Source organism: Carya illinoinensis, chromosome 10, assembly GCF_018687715.1.
Source record: "Carya illinoinensis cultivar Pawnee chromosome 10, C.illinoinensisPawnee_v1, whole genome shotgun sequence".
Classification (NCBI taxonomy): Eukaryota; Viridiplantae; Streptophyta; class Magnoliopsida; order Fagales; family Juglandaceae; genus Carya; species Carya illinoinensis.
In genome coordinates this window covers 18,847,554-18,874,483 of record NC_056761.1, presented here as the reverse complement: position 1 = coordinate 18,874,483, position 26,930 = coordinate 18,847,554, and the positions used below count along the sequence as shown (strand labels likewise).

The 26,930-nt window shown below is 37.1% G+C and overlaps 2 protein-coding genes across 19 annotated transcripts; one reads left to right on the top strand and one right to left on the bottom strand.

Moving 5' to 3' along the window:
• Nucleotides 1–262: 262 nt before the first annotated feature.
• Nucleotides 263–6,797, top strand: LOC122278277 (probable ribose-5-phosphate isomerase 4, chloroplastic). 7 transcript variants are annotated; one of them, XM_043088460.1, is made up of 11 exons: nt 263–563; nt 724–851; nt 2,468–2,537; nt 2,959–3,066; nt 3,342–3,437; nt 3,540–3,596; nt 4,268–4,385; nt 4,479–4,535; nt 5,106–5,175; nt 5,981–6,086; nt 6,223–6,797. In XM_043088460.1, the coding sequence occupies exons 1-9, from the start codon at nt 393–395 to the stop codon at nt 5,117–5,119; spliced, it is 819 nt and encodes a 272-aa protein (XP_042944394.1). In that variant the 5' UTR covers nt 263–392; the 3' UTR covers nt 5,120–5,175; nt 5,981–6,086; nt 6,223–6,797. The 7 variants fall into 7 exon arrangements, with proteins under 7 accessions (XP_042944394.1, XP_042944392.1, XP_042944395.1 ...); XM_043088458.1 differs by having other exon boundaries at nt 4,479–4,565; XM_043088456.1 differs by having other exon boundaries at nt 264–563; nt 4,479–4,545.
• Nucleotides 6,348–26,247, bottom strand: LOC122278275 (UDP-arabinose 4-epimerase 1-like). Of its 12 annotated transcripts, none has more exons than XM_043088443.1 (13): nt 26,037–26,239; nt 25,845–25,935; nt 24,985–25,065; nt 24,615–24,739; nt 12,272–12,325; nt 11,685–11,798; nt 11,487–11,594; nt 11,309–11,400; nt 8,639–8,780; nt 8,287–8,381; nt 8,007–8,136; nt 7,020–7,164; nt 6,348–6,902 (listed from the first exon to the last, which is right to left on the bottom strand). In XM_043088443.1, exons 1-13 carry the CDS (start codon nt 26,037–26,039, stop codon nt 6,661–6,663), a joined length of 1,422 nt encoding a protein of 473 aa, XP_042944377.1. In that variant the 5' UTR covers nt 26,040–26,239; the 3' UTR covers nt 6,348–6,660. The 12 variants fall into 12 exon arrangements, with proteins under 12 accessions (XP_042944377.1, XP_042944380.1, XP_042944384.1 ...); XM_043088446.1 differs by having other exon boundaries at nt 25,893–25,935; XM_043088450.1 differs by lacking the exon at nt 25,845–25,935 and having other exon boundaries at nt 24,985–25,147; nt 26,148–26,247.
• Nucleotides 26,248–26,930: the final 683 nt, after the last annotated feature.

Sequence of the window (26,930 nt, the reverse complement as noted above, 5' to 3'; positions counted from 1 at the left end):
ATGTCAAGTAATATTGTAATAAGACAAGGATATCACATTATTCATATTTAGGAGTACCTAATAAATTACAACTTTGAAATAAGAGGTTTTGACTTTTGCAGGTTTATAAAGAGCAGAATTAATTATATAAAAAATTTATAAAATTAATGCTTATAATTCGCTTTAAGTGCCTAATATTTCTCACTCTCATTTGTAAAATCAGGATATTAAAATAAATAAACAAACAAAATGCAAGAATAAAACTTGAATTGGGCCAGGGAATGAGGCTAGACCCCAGCTTAAAAATCCACCAGGCCTAGCAAAAATGGCTGTCTAGCGCCATAGTTGTGGTTGGAGGTTGAGTCCTTTACTTATCCGTAACGCCAGAGGTGGAAGATCTACCGCCATAGACAATGGCATCACTGGCTTCGTCTTCGTCGTCCATTAATTTTCTTGTGCATGTGCCCGCAGCTTTTAATGGCATTGGCACAAAACGCAGAAGTAGAGGAAAGACGAGTTCTATCAGTGTTACTCATTCAAGTCTCGCTGACGCCTCGGCTCTCCTCCAAGCAGCCCATTACACTGTATGCTTTCCCAATTAAAGTCCTTTTCATTTGATTCTTGAAAAGTATGGTCATTGCTGTGAAAGAAAGAAGCAAAGAAAGTGGGGCAATCAATATGGTATGATAGAGAGATAAAAAGCATATCTTGATTTCCGGTTCTGATGGCTGAAGTTTGTTGTAGGTGGATACGTGCATAAAAAGTGGCATGGTTATTGGGTTGGGGTCTGGTCATGCTTCTGGTATGGCCATACAATATCTGGGTCGACAACTTCGTGCTGGCGTTTTAGAAGATATAGTAGGTGTACCCACGTAAGTTTTATCTCTTCTATGCCATTGGTTGTGGTAATTCTCCCTTTGCCTGCTGATTTTCTCTTTTGCTTCCCTTCTCTGTTAATGCTAAGTTCTATTAAAGACATCCAATGATAAAGAACCCTGCTTAAAGCTAACTGCTCAAGGATCAAGTCCCACGCAACAAGACTATAAAATGGTTGTGCAAATAACTCCAACTAGTGATAATGTGTCATCAAAGTTGTTATGTTAATTAGATATACACTCCCAGTGAAAAAATATATATATTGCACGACAAACTCAAAGTGTGATGAATTTACAATCTGTGATTCTTTTTATTCATATCAGAGCATAGGTCTGAGTTCTGACTTTGACTACATACTAATCTCATTTCAATTAAATATTACATTTTGATCAAAAATTCCGTTTATTGACCTCGAAGAGTGAGCTTTTGGGACAATTGGTAATTTAATAAATTCTGATATAATTTGTTCATAGACTACTTGAGAAACAAGTGAGATCCTGTAACTGCTATGTTGAATGGTCCAAATTTCCTCTGCAGCTGGTTGAGTTGTGGTCTGTTAATCTGTGCTCCATTAAAAGTTACTGTCGAAGAAACTTACATTTTTTTTTTTGGGAAATTGACTTCATTCATTTATCAGAGAAAAGTTACATCCATGACTAGATACATACAAGGAAATTCCCATATCACAAGCCAACTATTACTTTTGGAGCTCTACCAGTATACAAATTCCTTTGTGATTAGTATAGTCTTAACTACTGTTGTAGCTCTTTACAGACAAACCGTCTAAGAGACAGCACTCTTTCTAAAACTGAGACTCATACGCCACCCTCCATAAGAGAAGATGACTTAATCTCTATGTACAAAACGTCCAAGAGACGATCTTTTTATTTTTATTTTTTAACTAAACAAAAGGAAACAACAATGAAAGCAGAAAAATAGATGTGAAAATGATGAATTACAATTTAGATCTACTTTGGTAGACTTTGAAATCAGCCATAAAAGTCAAATCTGAATGATCTGATTCGGTGATCTGCCACTATTTTCCCAACAATCGGCCTATAAAGCATCTTGTGCTGCTTGTGCCTCACAAGAAGTACTGGAGAACTTTAGATCCATCTTTTCATCCTTGAAGAAAACAAAATAAATTAAGAAGAGAAGAGAAATGAGGGAAGGAGTGGAAGAAGAGGAGGGAAGGAGGGATGGAGAGAAGAGGGAATGAGAGGGGAAAGGAAGAGAAAGGAGGGAAGGAGAGGGGGAAGGAGAAAGGAGGAGGAGGAGGAAGCCTCCAGCAATTTGGATGATTTCTAAGAGAGAGTTTTCGTCGAAGAAACTTACATTAATAATACGGTTAGGGCCAGATAAAACTCATGTATACAACTTAATATTTTATTTATTACTCCAGTAATTGTTTTTGAGCAGCACTTTTTTATGGAGAATCCAGGAAAAAAGGCTTCTTTTCTGTTCTAATCTGCCGTGGGTAATTTCTATGGTATCAACTAGCTTGAATAATGGTTTTATATTTATTTGCTTGTTTTCGTGGTCTTTCCTAAGTACTTCTACTGCTACTTTTCAGTTCCACCAAGCTCACATATTGTGCTTTGGTTTTTTGCAGGTCCGTTGCAAGTGCAAGTGAAGCAGCGAAGGCAGGAGTTCCAATGGATAAGTATCAAGATTGTCTTCAAGTGTGCACAAATTTTGAACATCATAACAGTTTCCTTTTTATTATAATTAGGTTATGTGAATATTAAACTGCATGCTATTTTGTTCAAGAACATTATCGATAAATATCCTAGTGAATATTTTATTATAAGAAACCTCAATGAACCAGAACATTTTTCAAATGTGTTCTTTCTTTTATAGGTCCAATTCTACAACACATTGGTGGTCACATAAAAAGTTGATAAAAAATTAAAAAAAAAAAGCCAAGTCGTTTGAGAAGTGAAAGTGAGATTCAACTCCCATGAAATTTGTTCACTAGTTTTAGAGATATTATTAGAGTTTTCCCTAACAATGTGCCTGCATGTCTCTTAACACATGATTATCATGGTATTCCTTAAAACTTCAGCCTTAGTAGGCTATCATTTTTTAGTTGCTTTGTTGTAGATTGATTTTGCGTTTGATGATGCTGATATTATAGAAGAAGGAACACTCAGTGCTATCATTGGACGCCAAAGACCAAAAGATGAGGAGTCAATACTCCTTCAACAGAAGGTGAATCAAAATATTTTTGTGTTTCCTGTTTTAGGGTGCTTCTTTGACTTGGATTATAGCATAGGAACTTTTTATAAGCTGTTAGTTATTTTTTTTAAATGTAAAATTATATCTCTGAAAATTTGAACTTGCATATGTTTGTATTCCACATTAGGTCTTAATTCATGACAGCACTGATGAATTTCCCTTTGCATTCTTTACCTTCAGTCTCTACTGAATGCAGCCAACAAGCTTGCTATTACTTGTTAATTACCCTTTTCATTCTATACTTTCAGTCCATACTAAATGCAGCCAAAAAGCTTGCGTTCATGATCACACAGAGTCAGTACAAAGGTGATCTGGATGGGTCCATCCCAGTTTTGATTCAATCTGTAAGCAATTACACACGTTATCAGCTTAAAACAATTTGAGACATTAACAATAAGAGTTAGAGGAGATAATTGTTTGCATCTGATTCTCGAATCATGTTTCAGCTCAACTGGATGCAAACTGCTGAAGAGATTGATGACCTATTTTTAGGTGATGCAGAGGTACGCTTCTTAGGTGACATTATAGCGTTTTAAATTAATATATGCATGCATATATCTGTGTGTATCTATGTCATTCAGTTTCAAATTATGTTCTTTAACTTATACATTAGAAACTATGAACTTTTTCCCTGGCATAAACATTCCCAAGATTGGAAATCTCTAGGCCATATTTAGTTATAAAAAATGTTGAGAATATTTGAGAATTTTTTTGAGATCTGAGTTTTGGGAAAGGAGAGACTCCCACCATCATCTGGATTACTTTTCGGTAAATGCAACAGAATTGGACAGCACAAAGAGTATTGTTGAACTAGAACAAGAATCTTTTTGTCCCTGCATCTAGACCAAACAACCTTTAATCCAACATCTTGAAAGGGTTCAAACATTGCCCGCCAGCTCAGGATATTGCCCCCACGGGGCAACCAAAAAGACAAAAATAGAGATCATAATATTCCTCGATAGCAAAAGCGAAGTATCATTACTCTGCGGATGCCTTGTGTGTTTTCCATCCACGACAATCACATAGAACCACCAAGCAAAAGTTATCACAGCTTTGGAACAGCAATAAAACTTTGCACTTTTCATTCTTGTTAATGAGACAAGGATCTAGTAAGGAATACTATATTTTCTGTTAATAAACTCTCTTAATTTTTTGTTTTTCTTGGTGAGTATAGGTATGGAGGAGGTCATCCATAGGGCAAGCAAGTCCATTAGGGGGTGATTTCCCTTTAGTCACTAGAGAAGGCCATAATGTTCTTGATGTTATATTTACATCTCCAATTCCAAGCCTTGGTAGGATTTACACTTGGATGCTTCCAACTTTTATTTCTTCTTGTTTATACTTTCAAGATAATCTCTCATTCCTTGTGTAAACTACAAATGCAGCGGAAGTAGCTGAAAGCCTTGATAAAGTCAATGGGGTCGTGGACCATGGAGTCATATGCAAGTTCCCGTTAGTTTTCTTGCCTCCTTGTAAATAATTATGCACTGCTCTTACCGAAATCAAATCCATCATTAAGCATGTATGCACAACCACACATGGGCCTGTGCAGCCACATGTTCAATACATTTCATGTATATATGTGGAAGAATTGACAAATTACATAAACTATGATTGATTGAAGATCGTGGTATAGCATCTTATGTCACCTAAGAACTGATACTTCGTGATATAAGAAATACTCAAACATTTAGATGACTGGCCAGAGTTACTGAGCGCTACTGCTAGGATGTAGGGCAATTTATTAAAGAGAAATATGCACCTTTTTCTATGAACTAGTTGAAGTACACTTGCCTGGGAAAAAGTTTAGTATATACATGTGTAAATTCTTGTAAGTAGTAGGTTAGTCTAGTAGGTAGTAGGGTGGTCCTTACTTTGTGTTTTGAATCATAATTCTCATAGTTTTTCAACTTCAATGCCTATATTTGCATCAAGTATATTTTGTTTCTTTAAAAAATAATGTTGGCTCAACATCCAGTATCTAATTTTTTTTCTGCCTCCATGAACTACAGATGCACAGCAGTGATTACTTCTTCAGATGGACTGTGCATTGTTAATAATATGCCAAAGAATGCGGTGGAGGTACTTTGATTGTTACGGCCACATGGTAGACTAATATGGTTCTCATAGTCACGGCACTCTTACTGCAGACACTAGTTTCAGCAGTAAAGAGTTTTAAAATGAAGAACCGTTGAAATGAGAAAAAATGGTTATTTATCACGAACTTCAACTTTTGACTGATATGGGGGCAGCCTTAAGTTTTGATTGGATGTCTTGGAATTTTCTATCTTTTGACCTGTAAATATGGGAAGAATGAACTAAATATTCTGTGTCAATATGGGAAAATTCTATCTTTTGACCTAAATATTCCGTGTCAATACTACTTTTAGGCGAAAAATGAGTGGCTTTGTCCATTTTGAAGGGCATAGTTATCAACAGAGATTAGGATGTTTCTTCGAAAACTCTTTGAAAAACTCAAGACACCATTAAAAGGTATCATTTCTTTTTTTTTGGGAAGGGTTAAATCATACATCCGAGTTGTACTCACTGAAAGTTTAAGAGGTGCAAGTGCTAGTTGGTGTGTCTGAGGTGTACTTTAGTCAAAATTTCAAGGGTGTAATGTTAAGGGGGGGAGGTATTCCACTCTTATTTCATTTTCATATCCCCATTTGAGGATATATTGGAATTTGTTAATATTCTAATTTAGAGTAATGATAAATACAGTTGTGGAATGTGTAAAAGTTGTACAATTATTTTTTAAAAAAATAAAATTAACTATTAAAAAATTATTATTTTTTTCTTATGAATTCCATATTTATTCATTTTTTTAAAAAATATTTCACGGCGTTTACACAATCTACAATTATAAGTATCATTTCTTTTCCAGAAAAGTTAATGCCCACTTTTCTACTGGCGGGTTTTGTATGATTCTTCATGGAAAAGGAACGAGCTCACGAACACAACAGGGTATCAAAATTTTGGGTTTCAAACTGGTATGTATCAAAATTTTGTACAACATTTGATTGGTATTTGGCAATTGCTAATTTTTTATTTTTATTTATTTATTTATTTATTTTTAAGTTAACAGTACATTTTCGGCCACCCCGTGGTTATTCCTTTATTTTGTAGTTTCATTGCGCTGCCCCCTAAAGAAAAGCATCAAAGAGCCAGCAGTGGATTTCTATCATTTCGTAATTTGCTCGCAACAAGTTCCAGCACTGAAGGGGGGATCGAAAATAGTTATGAACAAAAGATACACTACTAACATTACCCTCTATTTTAGAAGGGGCCATCTGCGCAAACTATGACCCTCCAAACCTATATATCATATGCCATCACCAACCAATGAGACAAGATAAACCAAACAATAACAATTTTGGACCTACTATCTGTTCTAATGCATGTAACAAATGGGTTGGCATCCTACTCTTACCTCCTAAAGAGATATTATCTTATTTCAAACCCCTCCATTCTCAGAGAGCAATAGAACGGTCTCCCGAAATCAGCACTCTGCATGTGCATGGGGCTCTTCTCATTAATCTACAGCTATGGAATGGTGTGATCCTTTCAGTAAGAAACTGCCAAAGGGGTGCCATAGCCATAAAGATGCGACTTTTGCCATCTCCAGGCAATCTGCAAACTCTCTTCAAGATCGGTGTATTGTGCCGTCCAGTTCAGTTCTTGCCTGATTTTAGATGGGTCGCTGTACACTCTGGCATAGTCGCCTGGCCGGCGGGGTAGGTAATCAACCTTGATGTCTACTCCTGTAGCCTTCTTACATGCCTCCACAAACTCCTTTACAGATCTACCTAATAAAGGTATCCAAAAAGAAGCCTCAGACCTCTATCAGAAGTGCCAAGTCTTCCATGCACAAGACAAAAGTAAATGATATATATTATAATGATTTTTCTTTTTGTTTATCCTACCTTTTCCAGTGCCAATGTTGTAAATTCCAACCTTTCTAGGTTCTGCCTTTTCAAGAGCTTTCACGTGAGCATCAACCAGATCAGTGACATCAATGTAATCCCTTATGCAAGTGCCATCAGGTGTATCGTAGTCTGATCCTCTAACCTGCAAAGTGCAGAACACTAGATTACAAGAAGTCTTTTTTCTTTTTAATGTAAAACTGATTAGAACAACTCAAAATACCACAACTATATAAAAACTAACGAGGAGAATTTTGCAGCATCATGAACTTTGCATGGTACTGTTGATTGGGAAGCCATGATGGTTAAATTTTGAATTATAAGTTTAGAGTCCTCATAATGTCAACTCCAAACCCTACACTGCTAAGTTTATAAACAAAACACTCTCACAGATTCTATTAATTGAAAAGTTAAAAGTTCAGTGCAATGTCAACTCCAAACTCCAGACAGCTTAAGTTTATAATTGAATCTAACCCCTAGGGGTTGGCTCAAGTGGTAAAGGCCCTGGGCTTGGGGGTATGCTCCCCCCAGGTCTAAGGTTCAAATTCTCTTGGGTGCAAACAATCTCTAGGGGCTATCAGATTGAGGGGTTTTCTCCTTGAGTTACCAAGGTGCACTTACGGAAAACTCCTTGCCGAGGGCCTGTGCACCCCCGGGATTAGTCGGACGTTGTCCTAGACACCCGGTGCCAATAAATAAATTGAAACCCTCTCATAGATTCTAATCAACAGGTTCCAAGTCTCTCAGATTTCTCAAGTATCCTAATTATCTCTTGATATTTGAAAACAACTACTTTCCCAGATAATGAAAAAGTTCATAAGTTTATAACCAAAAATATCCCTTTGAATTTTTTCTAAAATTTTATCAACAAGAGTAGCTCTTCTAGACATGCCTTGTGTGTCCATATTTGGATGTGGTAAGTAATGACTAAAGACAGTCTTTTCAAGGTCTAACACAGAAATGCCATTCAATAAGAATGCAGTATACCTTCAGCCCAGGAATAATAGTGCGAGCTGCATCAAAACAAGCACCAGATATTCGGCCGTGTTCACGTAGTTCAGGTCTTGGAGCTTCACCTAGTCTGCCCTCTGGATCTGACCCAATCACATTGAAGTATCTGAAATTTTCAAAAAGTGAAAGAAGTACCAAAACAATCACGACAATTGATTCGGGTTTATCAATGTCTTTATTCTTATAGAAAACAACCCAGGTGGAGGGTTGAAGTCTGGACATGGTCACATATATAGTGTAAGGGGTAAAAACCAACCTTAAGATCATGACTGCCATGTCTGACTTTTTAGAAAAATCAAGGATAATATCTTCTGCCATCTTTTTAGCTTTTCCATATGGATTAATGGGGACCTGAAATTGAATTCATGCAAAAATGTTTCACAGTTCTTTAGCAACAAAACTCTGTATCCACAAAAAGTAGCTGTAGCACGCCACTCTAAAAAATAATAAAACCAAATTTATTGGTTTCTTTTTATTTTGATAATGAAAGAAAACAAAGAATATTGTTGTCAACCCATAATCAGCCTTTTTTTTTTTTTTACATATCAAAAAAGTAACCAACTTTTCTGTAGTGGAAAAAAAGCTACAATACAGAAATAGAACCTGACCTGCAGAGTTTCTTCAGTAATGGGCATCTTTTCAGGTTCCCCGTATGTTGCACAGGTACTAGAATATATCAATGTCTTCACACCATATGTAGCCATGGCCTCTAAGACCGCCAAGGTGTTTGATGTAATGTTACGATAATACCTGTGCAACATCAAGGTTAGTAATATGATTTAGAAGTTTTCACTATGTAAAGCATCATTTTACTTGCTTACTTGAAAGGGGGGGATTAACATCTATCTCACTTTACACAGTTTTCTTATGTGCACATCAAAACCTCTACACTAAAGAAAATTCCAAACTGCAATGCTTAAGAAGTATGACTCGTCAAGATTCAACCTAAATCCAAATCTAGCTTAATGCAAAACCTGATAAAATGAATATAATCGCATGGATATAGTTTTACTTTCAACATCACACAGTTACCTGCTCTACCTGCCCTATTCTACTTTTGTGGACGCGCCTTCGCAATCAACTTGGGTATTTTCACTTGCTAGAAGAAAATAAATAAATAATAACCTTCAAAGATTACATCCCAAAAGCGCCTGACAAGTGAACCACTTTCCATGCTATAAACTCAAATTCCACTTCTCAACCAGACATTTCACACTAACTCTCATATATACTCTAATCCACCTCCTACACATAAAAAATCGGCCCAGGAAAAATAGTAATATCTAGTTTTTTAGTCCAAACATGATATATATGTACGTGGTAGTCAATTTAGTGCTTCAAAGGTGTCATGATTCACATTCCTTCTGAGAAGTTGTTTTAAACCCTAGTGTCAGATATTTGTGGACCCAGTCTCAACTATCAAATCCTTGAGTTTACTCTCTTAAGACCATATTAAAGATGATTATAGTAATTGGCAAAGCTGAAAGTCTGAAGAACAATAAAATAAGTACCAGTGCACTTCGATGTGCCTTAAACATATTTAACGAAGCTTTATCATTTATAAAAGAAAGAATTATAAGGAGGTAGAGGTACTTACTACTTACTACTTACGATGTGGGGATGTGGAAAATTATAAGGAGAGGCAGGGATGCTTTCACAAAACACGTTAATTTTGTGGTTGGTGATGGTTCCAGAATTTTTTTTTGGCATAATCCATGTTGTGGTAGTAGGGTTCTTAGTGCTGTTTTTCCAGACCACTTTTGTATCTCTTAGAATCCGGAAGCTTCTGTGGCTGAGATTTTGGATTGTTCTAGTGGTTCGCCCCAAGGGAACATTCAGTTCACTAGAGCTGAGAATGACTGGGTAATGGATGAAGTTTCTGATTTGTTTGGCTTATTGTATGCTACACAGCTTGGGAGGGACATGAGTGATATAAGATGGTCTGGATTCATACTGGGAATACAAAGTTTTCAGTTCGTTCTATGTAAATGTCGCTGCCTAGGCCAAATGAGGTACAATCTTTTCCTTGGAAGAGTACTTGGAAGTGCAAGGTGCCTTCAAAGGTTGCGTTCTTTGGTTGGTCTGCTTCTTTAGGGAAACTTCTGACTTTGGACAATCTCAGGAAGCATGGTTTAATTGTTATGGATATTGGTGTTTCTATGTAAAAAATCTGGAGAATTGGTGGATCATTTGTTACTACACAGTGAGATGGCTAGGGTGTTATGGTATGGAGTGTTTGGTAGGGGAGCGGAATGACTTAGGTGATGCCTAGGAGATTGGTGGATCTTTTTGCTTGTTGGAGAGGTTTAAGGGTTACTTAATAAAATTTTCTTATGCATAAAAAAAAATAAATAAAAGAAGGAATAATAAAATATGTATTGTTTAACAGCAAGCAATATTGACTTTTTTACTTATTGAAAAGAAAGAGAAATAACTGACCACCAATTTTTACTAAGGAACAAAAACTGACAACATTGTTGTATTGTTCTTTAAACAAAATTATCTGTTGACCATCTTTCATAAGTAAATGCATTCAGAAATGAACTTTTTCAAGTTTAATGCCACTCAAGATTTTTATCAGTAACATTTTTTTCTTATCAGTTTTATTGGCATGGAGTAATAAACAAGATCTTGCAATGTAGAAGCATGTACAGCGCTCAGATTTTCCTGTTGAAATGAAAAAATAACTCCTTTAAAAAGAACCCTGATAATAAAAACAGACTTTTCCTTGTTCTAGCTAAAGTATTAGCAGGTGTTTCTACCTCATTTTCTTAGTTGATGATTCCAATTTTCCCAACTTTTGATGATTTCCCGGCCAGATTTTACATTCTGAACACATAGAGATGCTCTTTTTATGGTGTACTGAGCTTATTAAATTCCCAAATGGATCCTACAACTCGATTGTTTCGTATTATTTATTTCTGCCTTTTCGGGTGCTTTTCAAGGATCCAACACAGGAACTAAAACTGGAATTCTCAAGCACGGTCATATTGATCCAAGCAAGCCTCACATATTCAAGCTCTTTCACACTATTAGATCAACTAACAAACTTTTTGACAAGTGATCATCTAACAAAGTTTGGGTGCATCATTTACCATTATTCTCATGTCAACATGTTAATGCGGCTTTATGAGTTCTGCATCAATGATTTCCATTTCATATCAGCTTGTCCTAGAAAGCTTGATGCAAGAAACAAAAGGGGAAAAAAGAGAGCATGGTTTTTATTGCAAGATTGACATTTCAAATAGGCTATATATTGATCAAGAAACAATACTTACTTAAGTGGATCAAGGGTACTTTCCCCAACATATGCAACTGCTGCAAAATGCATAACAGCATCAAATGAATTCTCAGAAAATATTTTATTAACCTGAAAAACCTGTTAAGGAAACATCCAAGTATGCCTGCTCACAGTCATATTCAGAGTATGTCAAGAGGGGCAAAACATAAGGATACAGATTTTGCATCCCCCAAGTCAGCATAAATGAACTGAAGCCTTCCAGCTTCTGGAAATAATGCTTGGAGAACCTTAACAGCACCCAGGTTTCCCCGTGAGAGGTTGTCCTGCCAAATAGGAAAATCTCAAGACATTGTAATTAACATTGAAAATGGAAAATAATTATATAATAACTTTCTTTCTGGAAAAAAGCATACCACTATAGTTACACGGTATGAGTCCTTTAGAAGCCTTAAGGTAGCATGTGAACCAATATAGCCAGCACCTCCTGTTACTAGAACATGCATTACTCCAGGCTCATGATGGGAGAACTGAAGGAAATGAAACACTATGTAAAACAACTTAGATTTGGAAATGACAAATTTCATTCAATCCATAACAAAGTTATAACCCATTCATTTGGGTCCAAAGTTTTATTTCTCTTTTCTTTTTCTTTTTTTTTTTTTAAATAAAAATATTATATATATCAATAGGAGTAACCAAGTACACTGGATGTATACAAGAAAACACCTAGCCCATACTAGAGTGCCCCGAATCACCCAAAAGCCTGTGAAAACTACCCTAAATGCACCAAACCCGAATTGGAATGGACACCCCAACCCCAGCCCCTTGTTTCCTGTACAACTAATTCAAATCCCTCTACAAGACCATCTTCACAATGCCCTCCCTTTAGTCTGCCTCGACTTGAACTACCTCCCTTAGCATTGTAGTTAATTGCCCATGAAAGACGCTTTAACTCCCTGCTTTTCTTGAAACTTGATTTGGTTTCAAGCACGTGGCTCACCTCAATCATAGTGAATAGAGCTTTGATTTGATCTTCATATGCATCATTTGACATCCGCATGATTTGCTTAAACCCGTTAACTTTATTAAGAACCCAATCCGATGGGGAACCCACTATATCATTTAACAGAGGAAGAGAAATATCGAATTGGAAGGAAAAACTCAATATTCCAATATATAAAAAATGATTACATTCCCCTCTATATATATATAGATGATAATACTCATCTATTTTAGGAATATTTACAACTTACTTAGGAAAGAATCAAAACTACCTAAAACAGAAAGCTATAAAAATGGAAACTCATATCTACGGATTTGGTAACAGACTACCAAATCCCCTAAAATCTTGGGATAAGAAAGCATGATCTGTTAGCTGTAGATCTCCTGAATCTTAGCACCTAACATTGCTGACAGATCATCAAATTAAATCTCCTAAAATCATGGGATAAGAAAACATGATCTGTTAGCTGTAGATCTCCTCAATCTTAGCACCTAACATTGCTGACAGATCATCAAATTAAATCTCCTAAAATCATGGGATAAGAAAACATGATCTGTTAGCTGTAGATCTCCTCAATCTTAGCCCCTAACATTGCTGACAGATCATCAAATTAAATCTCCCTATAATTCTACAAGAAACCAGGGGTCAACATTATCCCTAGACACAGTACCTAACTGCACTCCCAACTCTAAGCCTTCCTCCACACTAGGCACCAACACAAATCCCAAAGTCTCCTCGACAGCTAAATGGTTGCTATCCATTCTTTCTGTCACCATAAAAGGTTCCTCCCCTCCATTGATGATGACATTGCTGAAATTTGCATCACCCCCCAATGATCCTTGTAGTACCACTTTGTCAGACCCTACTGCTCCCTCAGGAATAGAACATGTAGGGGAAGCACTATCTTCTGTTACCCCATTTGTATCTTCTAAAAGAGGCTCAGTTGTTTCTTCCAAAGTACCAACCCCATTTGTAACTGGTGATTGTGGGCCAAATACTCCCCCAGGAGGCATGGATGACATGTTGCTGATGTCCTATGTGACACTAGCATGGACAAAGAGGCCAGCGTCCAACGACTCTATCTGTGACGGTGTTGAAACGCACTTTACCGACTCACTTAAGGCCTTCAAACCTATAAGATCTACCCCCCCCCCCCCCCCCTCTGCTCCCTCCCCAATCCTTTTTCGACCCACCACCGAAACCCACTACTAGGTCTAGCCCCTTATCCACTTTAATCATCAAATCTCTCACATACTCCATAACTCCCATCAATTGAGCTTTGACGTCCCACAAGACCCTCTCAACTTCTCCCAATGTCACCTAATGGCCTTTGTCTCCAACAAACGCCTTACCCTTTCCTTCTATCGTGGAGCTAATCTTAATTGGACTACCCACCTATGACCTCAACACCGCAACGTACGAAACACCTTTGACTGAGGAACACTTTCCCACTATCTTTCCATAAACAAACTCCCCATTGTTGTTTGCATGCTTAAGAATAGTGGCTTTGTACCCAGTAACACCTCGAATGGACTGAAGAAAGCCTTTCCATCCAATGCCATTAGCGCCTTCTGGAATCACCAACACCCTTTCCTTTTACCATTTTGGAAATCCAAGAGTTGCAAAAAGCTACCCCTTGTGTTAAACTGATGTTGAATAATGAGAACTCCATTACCCATTCTTAGCTCTCTGAAGAATCCTTCATGACATTTAAGTTCTAAACAATCCTCTATCCCTTTTGCCACCCATGAAACTGCCATCCCACCTAGACACATTAACTTAGCCAACCTTTTGCTACGTTCAGAGATATGAAATCTATTTCCTCCCTCTTTTGGAAAAATGAAAGTTTTTTATTCCACCTTCAACCACCTCTCACTTTCCACCTCAGACGAATCCCCATCACGCGTCGTCATCATCAAATCCCAAATCTCAAATCCCCACTGAACTTAATACAAATTCTACTCCAACTCCTTCCTTGAAGGTAGCACCATCATCCGAGGACCCCTGATCCCGCACCTCGAGATGTAGAGGTTTTGTCTAAGTGGGAAATTAAGGATGCTCGGATTATGACCTGAATCCTTAGCTCAGCTGAACCTAACCTTATTCTCAATCTAAGGCCTTATAAAATTGCCACTAACATGTGGAATTATCTCAACATGGTTTACAATCAAGACAACTCCGCTAGGCAATTTCAATTAGAGTATGAGATGGCTAATTTCACACAAGTCTCTCCATTGAGGAATATTTTTCTAGTTTTCAAATCTTTGGGTTGACTATTCCGACATTGTTTATGCTTATGTTCCCGCTGCAGCTCTTTACTATCCAAGCAGTGCATGCAACCAGCAAAAGAGAGATTAATTATTGATAAAGCTACGACCAAACTTTGAAATTGCACGTTCTAATATGATGAATTGTGATCTTGTCCCATCTCTGGATGCTTGTTTGAGTGAACTTTTTCGTGAGGAGCAGCATCTAGTAACTCAAGCTTCCATAGAACATCGGGCTAATTGTTAATGTAGATATTAGATATTATATTATTCTATGTTAATGTATATACTCAATAGTTATTCTTACCATATACAGATGCTAATGGTTAGGAGTTATACATTAGCTGTTACAATGTATAGTTCTTACCTTGTAAAGAATCGCGGATTGGGCTACTCAATGAGAATGAGGCTGCGCACATGGTAGACAAGTTTTTCCAAAAAGTTTCTCTGTTTTCCCGAATTTGACATGGTATCAGAGCAAGGTTCGTGAATCTCGCTTGATTCAATTTTCTTTTTTTCATGTCTTTGGGGATTTCGGCGCCATTTGTTGCTGGTTTTTGGTGAGTTTGTGGATTTCGGTGCTCGTTGTTACGTGTTTCTGGTTCCAAGGAGGTCGTCGGCGATATTTGTTGCAGTTTCTGGTTGTGTTCTGCGTTTTGTTAGGGTCAGTGCAATTTTTTTTCCTCTGGTCTCCATTTCGGTGTTGTCTGTGTGTTCCTTGAGTTGGTTCTGGATTTTGGCACTCACTGTTTTGGTTGGGATCCCACTTTCGGCACTGTCTTGATTTTGTTTGTCAGTTCTATTTGCAGCTCCCTTGGTTTGTTTATTCTTGGTTTCATCCTGTCATCCAATAAATTAGACTCATTCCATATTCGTTTTACTGGCAAAAATTATTCTGCTTGGGAGTTTCAATTTAAATTATTTAAGAAAAGAATTGTGGGGTCATATTGATGGGAGTGATCCCACACCTCAAGATGTTGAGACTTTGTCTAAGTGGGAATTAAGGATGCTCGGGTTATGACCTGGATCCTTAGCTCAGTTGAGCCTCACCTTGTTCTCAATCTAAGGCCTTATAAATTGGTCGCTGACATGTGGAATTATCTCAACACGGTTTACAATCAAGACAACTCTGCTAGACGATTTCAATTGGAGTATGAGATGGCTAATTTCACAAAAGGAAGTTTCTCAATTGAGGAATATTTTTCTGATTTTCAAAATCTTTGGGCTGACTATTCTGACATTGTTTATGCTAATGTTCCCGCTGCAGCTCTCTCTACTATCCAAGCAATGCATGCAACCAGCAAGAGAAATCAATTCTTGATGAAGCTATGACCAAACTTTGAATTTGCACGTTCTAATCTGATGAATCGTGCACCTGTCCCATCTCTGGATGCTTGTTTGAGTGAACTTCTTCGTGAGGAGCAGCATCTACTCACTCAAGCTTCCATGGAACATTAGGCTCTTGCTAGTACACCTATTCCTGTGGCTTATGCAGCACAAGGGAGGAATAAGGGTAGAGACACGCGTGTTGTCCAATGTTATAGTTGTAAAGCTTTTGGTCATATTGCTCGGGATTGCCCACAGAAATTCTGTAACTATTGCAAGAAACAAGGCCTTATCATCTCAACTTGTCCCATATGACCTGAAAGGAAGCAGGGTACTACTTATCATGCCTCCGTTGGTGCCTCTAGTTCTACTGCACTGCCTGTTGCCTCACCAGTTGTTTCTATTCCTGCTTCTACAACCTTAGAAAACCCGAACAAACTCACTCTTGAAATGGTACAACAGATGATCTTTTCTACTTTTGGGCTCTCAAGTAATCATAAAATTTCTTCTAAGCCATGGTATTTTGACTGCGGAGCCTCTAACCATATGACCAATACTATTGTTCATCTTTCCAATGTTAGAAATTATGATGGAAATCTGAAAATTAACACACCGATGGCAGTTCTCTGCCTATCAGTGCTGTTAGTGATCTTTCCTCTTCCTTAACTGATGCTTTTGTGTCTCCTGCGCTCTCCACATATCTTATTTTGGTCAATTGGTTGATAATAATTGTAATGTCCATTTCTCTCGTTCTAGTTGTGTTGTGCAGGATCCAGTGTTTGGGAAGATGATCACGAATAGACCTAAAGTGAGACGACTCTTTCCTCTCCATGTTTCCCCTTCCCCAATTATCCCTAGAAATAAGATGTGGCATAGACGTCTCGGCCACCCAAACTCAGATGTACTTCGTATTTTGTTTAATTCTAGTTTATTAGAAATAAAGCATGTTCTTCTCTTGATCTTTCTTTTGATTGTACAACATGCAAATTTGGCAAAAGTAAAGTTCTACCTTTTCCTTCTCATGCATCTCATGCCTCACAATGTTTCGATATTATTCATAGTGATGTTTGGGGGATTGCACCTACTGTTTCTCATGCGCATTATAAGTACTTTGTTACTTTCATTGATGATTTTAGTCGTTTTACTTGGGCTTACTTCCTACGGGCTAAGACGATAGTTTTTTCAGTCTTTAAACGCTTCCTTGCCCCTCTTGAGACTCAATTCTCTGCCAGCATAAATATCTTGCGATCTGATTTTGGAGGAGAATACATGTCTAATGAGTTTTAGGCCCATCTCCAAAACAAAGGGATCATCTCTCAACGTTCTTGTCCTACGACACTGCAACAAAACAGTGTTGTTGAGAGGAAAAATCGTCACATTCTTGATGTGGTAAGAATCCATAAACTTGAATCATCTGTTCCTCCTCGTTTTTGGTGCGAAGTGATTTTTACTTCAATTCATTTGATCAATCGCTTATCCCCTCCTATGTTAAATCATGTTTCTCCTTTCTTTAAGTTGTTTGGTCATTCTCTTTCATATTCTGATCTTCGTGAATTTGGTTGTGTTTGTTTTGTGCATCTCCCTCCTCATGAAAGACTTGAACTTACTGTTCAGTCTGTTAAGTGTGCTTTTCTTGGTTTTGATATCCCTCAAAAGGGTTATGTTTGTTATGATCCCCATGCTTGTCATATACGAGTTTCTAGAAATGCAGTTTTCTTTGAAAATCAATATTTCTTTCCATCTCATGTTGAGCTACCATCTGCATCTTTATCTCTTCTGCCTAACTTTTCTAACTCCCCAACTATTGTGGAAAGGTTCAAACTTGATTTTGTGTATAAAAGACGTAGTCGACATGAGTTTGGTTCCACTTCCTCTGTGCCCTCTCACGATCTTGACCCAGTGCTTGATCCTGCTCCTGCTTCCACCACTCTTCACCGGTCTACTTGTCCTTCTCGACCCCCTAATCGGTATGGTTTCTCCTCCCCTATCTCTCTTGTGGCTACTTTATCCTCTATTTCCATTCCCTCTTGCTACAAGCAGGCCATGGAACATGAGTGTTGGCAAAATGCAATGCAAATAGAACTTCAAGCACTTGAGGAGAATCACACTTGGTATATTGTTCATTGTCCTCTTACAGTCAAACTTATTGGGAGTAAATGGGTTTTCTCTGTAAAGCTTCGTTCTGATGGCTCTTTGGCCTGATACAAAGCTCGCCTCGTAGCTCTAGGTAACAAACAAGAATATGGGGTTGATTCTGATGAGAAATTTGCTCCTGTTACCAAAATGACCACGGTTCGAACCATCTTAGCTATTGCCGCTTTACAGTCATGGCAACTGCATCAAATGGATGTAAAGAACGCATTTCTTCATGGTGATCTCCAAGAAGAGATCTACAGGAAGCTTCCCTTTGGTATGACTACTTCTTCTCCTCATGATGTCTATAAGCTAAGGCGTTCTCTATCTGGGCTCAAGTAGGCGCCACGAGCTTGGTTTGAGAAGTTTCGCAGTACATTTCTTACCTTTAGTTTTACCCAAAGTCAGTATGATTCTTCTCTCTTCTTTCATAAGTCTACATCGGGCATAATCCTTTTGATTTATGTGGATGATATTATCATTACTGGCACTAACTATGATTTGATTACAAAGCTTAAACAGTTGTTGCATGCAACTTTCCACGTGAAAGATCTTGGACAACTCACATACTTCTTAGGACTGGAAGTTCATCATCAGGCCAGTGGTATTTTCTTGAATGAGCTTAAGTATATTCAAGATCTTATCACCTTGGCTGGTTTGGAGGACACTTCTTCTGTTGATACTCCTATGGAGTTAAATGTCAAATACAGGAAAGATGAAGGGGACCTTCTGGATGATCCTACTCTCTTGACGCCTGGTTGGGAGTCTTATCTACTTGACCACTACTCAACCCGATATCTCCTATGCCATTCATCAGGTCAGTCAGTTTATGCCTTCTCCTCGGCATCTCCATCTTGCTGCAGTTCGATGCATTATCTGCTATCTTCGAGGTTCGCTTGCTCGTGGGTTATTCTTTCCTACCGGCTCATCTCTCCATCTTATTGCCTATAGTGATGTTGATTGGGTTGGGTGTTCGTATACACGTTGATCTACTATGGGTTGGTGTATGTTTTTAGGTGATGTCTTGACTTCTTGGAGATGTAAGAAACAATATCGCGTTTCTAAATCCTCTACTGAGGCCGAGTATCGTGCCATGTCTACTACTTCTTCTGAAATTGTATGGCTACACGGTCTTCTTGAAGAGTTTGGGTTTCCTTAGACTAATTCTAACCCTCTTCATGTTGATAACACTAGTGTTATTCAGATTGCAACCAATCCTGTATTACATGAACGCACCAAGCACATTGAGATTGATTGCCATTCTATCCACGATACCTTGGAAAGTCGGGTGATATCTCTTCCTTACATTTCTACTTATCTCCGAGTGGCTGATGTCTTCACCAAAGCCATGACTCAACAACGGCATCAATTTTATGTTGGCAAATTGTTGCTAATTGACTTACCCGCATCAATTTGAGGGGGGATGTTACCGCATATAATAAATGCTAATTCTTACCATGTATATTTATCTATTTATACTAGCTATACAAGTAATATTCTTACCCTATATAGATGCTAATTCTTAGGGACTTATACATTAGAATTAACTATGAATGGTAATCTTTTCTTTCCTTCTAAAGCATGGGCTGATTGCCTACTACTTAGTGAGAATTACGCTGCACATAGCAGACAGTTTTTCCAAAAGCTCTCCTGATATTCTCAGTTTCTCAGTATTTTGATAAGCTAATCGTATGAGTGGGGTGTTGGGATATATTATATTGAAATCTCAAAATGCCTTTGTAAGAGGGAGACAAATTCTTGACTTGGTATTAGTAGCTAATGAGAATGTGGACAGCAGAATTAAATCAAATGAATCTGGAATTTTGATTAAATTGGACATGGAAAAAGCGTATGACCATGTTAGTAGGGATTTTCTCTGGTATTTGCTTGGGAGATATGGTTTTGGAGAGAATGGTGTATGTGGATCAAATATTGCATTTCGACATCACGATTTTCCATTTTGGTGAATGGCACTCTGGTTGGGGTTTTTAATAGTTCATGTGGTTTGAGACAAGGAAATCCACTATCTCCTTTTCTTTTCCTCGTCATGGATGCATCGAGTAGAATGTTGGAAGCGGTGGTAGAAGAAAGGTACTCGTCGGGTTTTGAGGTGGGCAATGAGGAACAGAATAGCATGAAATTATCTCATCTTCTTTTTGCTGATGACACATTGATTTTCAGTGAGCCCAATCAAGAACATATTCGATCTTTGAGAGCATTCTTGTTATGTTTTGAAGCTGTCTCGGGTCTCAGGATTAACCTAAACAAGTCTGAAATTTTACCAATGGGTGCCGTTGGTCATATTTCAGATTTGACTAATATTTTAGAGTGTAAGATTGCTTCACTGCTGCTGAAGTATCTTGGTCTTCCCTTGGGGGCTCTTCACAACTCTGTTTTGATATGGGATGGGGTTATTGAGAAGATTAGAGAAGGTTGGCTGGATGGAAGAAGTTATATTTGTCTAAAGGGGGAATAATTATTTTGATAAAGAGTACGTTGTCTAGTCTTCCTACGTATTTTCTTTCACTTTTCCCTTTGCCGGTTGGGGTTGCTAGTAGAATTGAGAAAATTTATCATAATTTCTTATGGGGAGGAATAGGAGAGGAAAAGAAGTTTCATTTGGTTGGTTAGAATAAGGTTTGTCAACCGGTTTCTTGTGGAGGATTGTGGGTGAGAAATTTGAGGTTGTTTAATAAAGCACTCCTTGGATTTGGCTTTGGAGATATCATGAAGAGATTTATGGAAGAATGTTATTGCTGTTAAATCTGGGAGTGGGTGGGGGGATTGGTGTTTTAATGAAGTTAGAGAAGTGTATGGGGTGAGTTTAAGGAAGGGCATTAGGAAAGGTTGGGGGGAGTTTTCTGAACATATTAAATTTAAGGTGGGGGAAGGGAAGAGGATTCTCTTTTGTCATGACATTTGGTGTGCGGAATCAGCTCTTAAATCAAATTTTCCTTCCCTTTACAGAATTGCAAGGGATCAAAATGTTGTTGTGGCAGATTATCTTCAATGTACGGATAATAATATTCTATGGAATGTTGACTTTATTAGAGATGCAAATGACTGGGAAGTGAATGTTGTTTCAGATTTTCTGGGAAGAATTTATAACTCAAAGGTGATGCAGGGAAGAGAGGACAGGCTATTGTGGGATCATGCTGGAAATATCAGGTTTTCAGTCAGTTCTTTTTATAAGGTGCTTAATTGTCATTCTGGCTATGTATTCCCCTAGAAAAGCATATGGAGGGTGAAGGTACCTACTAAGGTGGCGTTCTTCAGTTGAGTGGTTGCTCTAGGGAAAGTATTGACCACGGAAAACCTTAGAAAACGTGGTTTGTGTATAGCCGATTGGTGTGTCATGTGCAAGAAGGATGGTGAATCTGTAAATCATCTTTTTTTACATTGTGAGGTGGCAAAGTCTTTGTGGAATGAAGTTATTGGTCGGACAAGTTTATATTGGGTGATGCCTAAGGAAGTTGTGGATCTCCTTGCATGTTGGTTTGGTTTTGAGGCAAGGAAATGTGCTGCTGCCAGATGGAGAATGATTCCTTTGTGTTTAATGTGGTGTTTATGGCTACAAAGGAATGGGAGATGTTTGGAAGACAGAGCATTCTTTTGAAGATCTTCGTTATTTTTTCTTTTCTACTTTGAGTTTGTGGGCTAGGATCTTTGTAAGGAATGATGATAATGTACTGAATCTGTTTCTGTTGTAATTTCCTGCTTTCTAGTGTGTAGTAGGGATTTCCTTTGTATACTTCCTTGTGTACTTGGGCTGTGCCTATTCTTGGTAATAAAATTCTTATTAATTATAAATTAGTACACATATTAGATACTCACAATAATTTTTAAAGCTGTTGATAAATCTGTGATGACTACACAAAACTCACACTTGGAAAAGAAAGAAAAATTGATCGGATACACAACTTTCAAACAACATTTTGCATCATTCACAATTTGCATCAAGAACATCGTTGGTAAACTATATGTGCACGGATGTTGACCACATGAAAGAGACTAGTGGATCGGCGACTAGTAAGAGAACAATAAAATATAATTTATCAGTGACTGAATTTGATTAAGATATCTGAAAAATTGAGAGCACTAAAAAAAATACAGACAGAAGAACATGGATGGGGATGTCTTTGTATGAAAAGATACCATAAATAACATTAGCATCTCTGTTGCTTCTTTACAAAACAACGCAAATGTAAATTTTAAAAGTCTGGTCAAAAAACAAAGCAAAAGAAAACAAAAATGAAGAGACCGATGTTGCATACAAGTCAACAACACATTACTTAGATAGGGATATCTTACATATCTTAGTAACTAAGACATATGTGAACGCTATTCATAAACTCCTAACTAAACAGCCGGTCATGATATTATTTGTGGAGCAAGACTGCAGATGTATCAAATAAACACACATCAACTGGGGCCTGCAAAAATTTGTGGATAACAGCCTGGATCATGGGAGCAATCAGGAAATAAGGTTTGATTCCTCCCTCCCCCACATCAACACCCACGATCCAACTTGCTTGAAACTCTCCAAAATAAAATTAATAAACAAATACATATCTAAAATAAAATAAGGTTTAAATGGCATATGCTGCCGAGTGCTGGTATAATATGCCAGCAAAATGAAACAAAATGATGGGTCTTGGAGATCACAGAAGTCAGGAGTGTGCAAAATGGGGAAGCTACATGGCCACATGTGCAATTTGCATTTCCATCAACTAGGTGTTATTTGCATGAATTTGTGTGAACATGCAGAGTGGTGTGCAGCAGTTATTAAAGTGGCATTTATGTGAATGTATATATGTGTGGAAAAAAATATCATGGCACCCGATAGCAGTTTTATATTGCAGTTACAGGGGGATATTTAATATAAAGGTTGTGTAGATGTAACAAAAGGGGGTGTTCAAAACAATTGAATTGTCTTGTGTATCGCAGTTCCAACTCCCACCCAAAGTGGAGTTTATCCTTTATCTTGTGGTTCACTCTCACCTGAAGAGGGATATTAGTTAAATATTTGTTTTTGTGATTGTAGCTCTGAATGATACCTATCAATTTGTATCAGAGCATGACAACCATCAAAGGTCACATTGAGGGGTTAGAGACCAGATTGCATGAAGTACAAGGAGTTCTTCGATTAGAAGTTCAAGCCAAATACGTGGCAAGCGCATGCAATAGATTGAGTCTTTTAGACAAACTATTCAACATCTCACACCATCACATGGACAATGGAACAAGTCTGTTTTCCCACATTCTCAACCTTGCAAAACAGAGGATAGTGCTATACGTGAGAGTGAATCGAAGGGTGAGGTAGATGAGCATGTTCATGGGTGTGAATTGAGATACATCGAAGTTATGCAACTGGAAAATTTATTTATTTATTTATTTATTTTTATTATTATTTTTTTTTTTAATTTTATATGTAGTAGCTCATGAAAGAAAGCCACTGTTATTTAGTCAATTTCATGAATGGCTGTGTGGGTCAATGTATGCTACCAGAGGGCCTTGCAACATACAGAAACCTAATTCTTGGAAGTTGTTCAGCATAAAAAATGGAAGAACTGGAGTGGCCTTGGAAATATGTCTTCCATGAAAGTAATACATTTTTTTCAGCATAGCTATTGGATAAAGAAAATTCAAGTTGGTATCCACGAGTATCTAATTGCAGAGCCTATAATAGATGTACAAATACATCAAGATCTACAAATATGGTGGAAACATCAATAGTTGCTATCTTAATGATATTCATAGTTTTGATTTACAAAGTTGGACTCATTCAAAGATTGAAGCAAAGTTTGGAGCTGAGTCTTTGGACTTTGGAGTCACCATTTCAAGTGAAGGCATTCAACATGCAAACTTGCAAATGGTCATAATTAAAGGCCTGCAAATTAGCACCAGTACCAAGTGGAAGAAAACTAGGAAAACTCATATTGTGGATCTTGTGGACAAGGCTCAAGTGGATGGGGGAAGAATGATGGGTCTCGGAGGTCACAAAAGTCAGAAGCATGCAAAACAGGGGAGCTACATCACCACACATGCAAATTGCATTTCAGTTACTAGGCGTTATTTGCATAATTGCATGAACATGTAGAGGGGCATGCAGCAGTTACTACGTAATTTAGTGATATTTATGTGAATATATATTTGTGTGTGTGGGCGCCTGCAAATAAGTAGCATTATGGCAGTTAGTAGCAGTTTTACATGGAAGTTACGGGGGATATTTAGTATCAAAGCTGTGTAGATGTAACAAAAGGGGGTTTCAGAAACTTGAATTGTCTTGTGTATTGTAGCTCCAACTCGCACTGGAAGTGGAGTTCATCCTTTATCTAGTGGCTCACTCTCAACCGAAAAGGAAATATTAGTAAAGTATTTTTTTTTTTTTTTTTTGTGATTTTGGCTGTGACTGCTACCTATCACAAAATTTGGCTAGATATCACGTGATTGCTAGAAGCGCAAATGAAGATTCTCTGTGCATTGATCTTGACATAAGGTTAAATAAATGTATAGACATGCGATAATGCATGCTAATTACGTAAAAAACCAATCCATCACAACATAGTACTTAACAATGAGAAGGTCATTCAAAGATAAGACAATGGTGTTACCGGGCATGCACTATTAAAATTTGTAGACAGCTTGAGCACCATAATGAATATTACTATAAAGGCAGCAACCCAAATGATTCTTCCTACAAAGTTGCTCTTCTTCTTTGGGTCTGGATAGTCCATGCCTGCAGGTATGAACGGGATTCAAGACACCAAACATAAATAATATATATCTCAAGCGATGAAGTTAAGAAGAGGCAGCACATAACCAGAAAGAACCAGGTTTCGCCGTATGCAAATGATTGTTTTGAAATCTTAACCAGATAGGTTTTGGGTGACATATTTTTCGCTAGAGAGAAAAGAACTATCGGCAAATAGTTTTTAAGTAGTAATACATTGAAGTGAATTATAGAGATAAAGAAAATCCCACCTCCAAATGACATCGATCTGTTGGACCTTGGCTGAGTTCTGGACCTGCCAAGATTTAGCATTTGGAGAAATCCCTCCAATCCTAAGTGGTCATACAAATAGGAATTTAATCCTTTGCCTCAATATCAACGATCAAAGTTTTATATCTCATATGTTGTAATGTGCTGCAACAAAAGCCAAACCACGAAACAGTAATATCTGGAAAATAAAAAGTGAAAATTACGAAAAATTGAAACACAAAAGTAATTGTAACTGGGCCCCAATAGAAGAGAAAAAAAAGGGCTGAGAAAAAGTTATATTATTGAAAATATCGAAACTTTTATGCAACTGATAGCCTGGAAAGTTCACCACTTGATTTCAAAATTTGAGAGGTGAAGATAGAGAATGTCTGATACAGAACTTCTAGATCCACAGAGACCCAGAAGCCGAAAACCCATATAAAATTAAATGCCCATCAGAACTAGAAACAAATAAATGCATAAGATTTTTCAACTTTCATATTCTTTGTACTTTCTGTTTGTGTCCGAGCTAATAAATATAGAAATGGAATATGCAGATTGTTTTTCTCTGTCAGTGCGTGTCTGCAAAACAATAATAGGTGGAAAAGACCCTAATAGAACCGATTTTCAAATTTGAACAAATTAAAATCATTAACTAAAATTTGAAAATATGACAGACCCATATAAGATATAAGAGTCAAGTTTAGATATCAAGATCCAAAAAGTTCCCATTAGGAGTGCATTCAAAAAAGAAAGAACGTAACAAAATACAATAAATAAACCAAGAGAAAGAAAATGGCTTTCAAGAACCAAGCAAGCCCTGATAGAATTAGAGAGAGAACAGAAGAGGAGCGAGACACACCAAAAAAAAACGAAGGAAGGAGAATCGTTTTGTGACTAGAAGAAGTACCGGATAGAGAAAGCAAGCGGCAATGAAAGCCGGACAGGAGATGCTCACCCAAAAAGAAAGAAACCATGAATCAAATAAAAGGACTGCATTGCCATGCGTTCGCACGAAAGGGAAAAACAAAAACAAAAACCTTAAAGCGCGTACCATAATTGGAGTAGAAACCAAAACGATCGAAAAAACGTAATAGAAAATAAAGAAACGAAGAAGAAGAAGAGGAGAAATGAGATCGAAGGACCACAGAGAGGTGAAACGTACAACAGGCAGGAGGAAAGTATAGCCAGGGAGTTGAGTAGTAGCAGTATTAGTCCTTGGGTGGCAAAGATTCTCTACGTTAGTAGCAGTATTAGGTTCCGTTTGGCCACTGAATTCAGATTAGAACTTTGAATTTTAATATCAAATATTTTAATATTATTATTATTTTAAAATTTAAAAAAATTTAGAAAAAATTAAATTATTTATTATATTTTATATAAAAATTTAAAAAAATTGTAATGATTAAATAAAAATTTTATATTTAAGATGAGAAATCGTAATGGCCAAACCAAACTGAAACACAATTTTAAACTTTTGGTACGCCTCAGGGAATGCTGGTTTGAATATTTTTTTAATTTTTATATAAAATATAATAAATAATTTAATTTTTTTAAATTTAAAAATAATAATATTATTAAAAAAATATTTTAATAAAATTTTATTTAACTATTAATTTTTAATTAACATCATCTCATTTGATATTATTCACACTGGACTTTATGAATTTATGGATTTACCAACTTTTCATACATTTCATTTATAGAAAGGGTTTTAGTTTTTATTTTTTTGAAATAATTAAATTATGATAATTAGGTAGAGAATGTCTTTTTCATATATTTATAAATATAAACTATTTTATATAAATATATATTTTAAGAAAAAATTAATTTTTATTTGAAATACGATTGTCGTCCAATCATATGTTTCCATTATCAGTTTTGGACTTTTTGCAACACGACTGATGAACGTAATTGTTCCAAGTTACAAACTGAATGCTATGATCCA

Bases quoted from the DNA above. Each gene is read 5' to 3' on its own strand.
- LOC122278277 (XM_043088455.1), top strand. From the start codon at position 393: ATGGCATCACTGGCTTCGTCTTCGTCGTCCATTAATTTTCTTGTGCAT. The intron at 3,067-3,341 runs GTGAATCAAAAT...CTATACTTTCAG, and splicing joins CAATACTCCTTCAACAGAAG to TCCATACTAAATGCAGCCAA. The intron at 4,546-5,105 runs GTTAGTTTTCTT...CATGAACTACAG, and splicing joins GGAGTCATATGCAAGTTCCC to ATGCACAGCAGTGATTACTT.
- LOC122278275 (XM_043088442.1), bottom strand. From the start codon at position 25,959: ATGGTTTCTTTCTTTTTGGGTGAGCATCTCCTGTCCGGCTTTCATTGC. The intron at 11,799-12,271 runs GTGAGCCACGTG...CATTTCCTTCAG, and splicing joins CTCTATTCACTATGATTGAG to TTCTCCCATCATGAGCCTGG. The intron at 11,401-11,486 runs GTATCCTTATGT...CAGGTTTTTCAG, and splicing joins ACTTGGGGGATGCAAAATCT to GTTAATAAAATATTTTCTGA.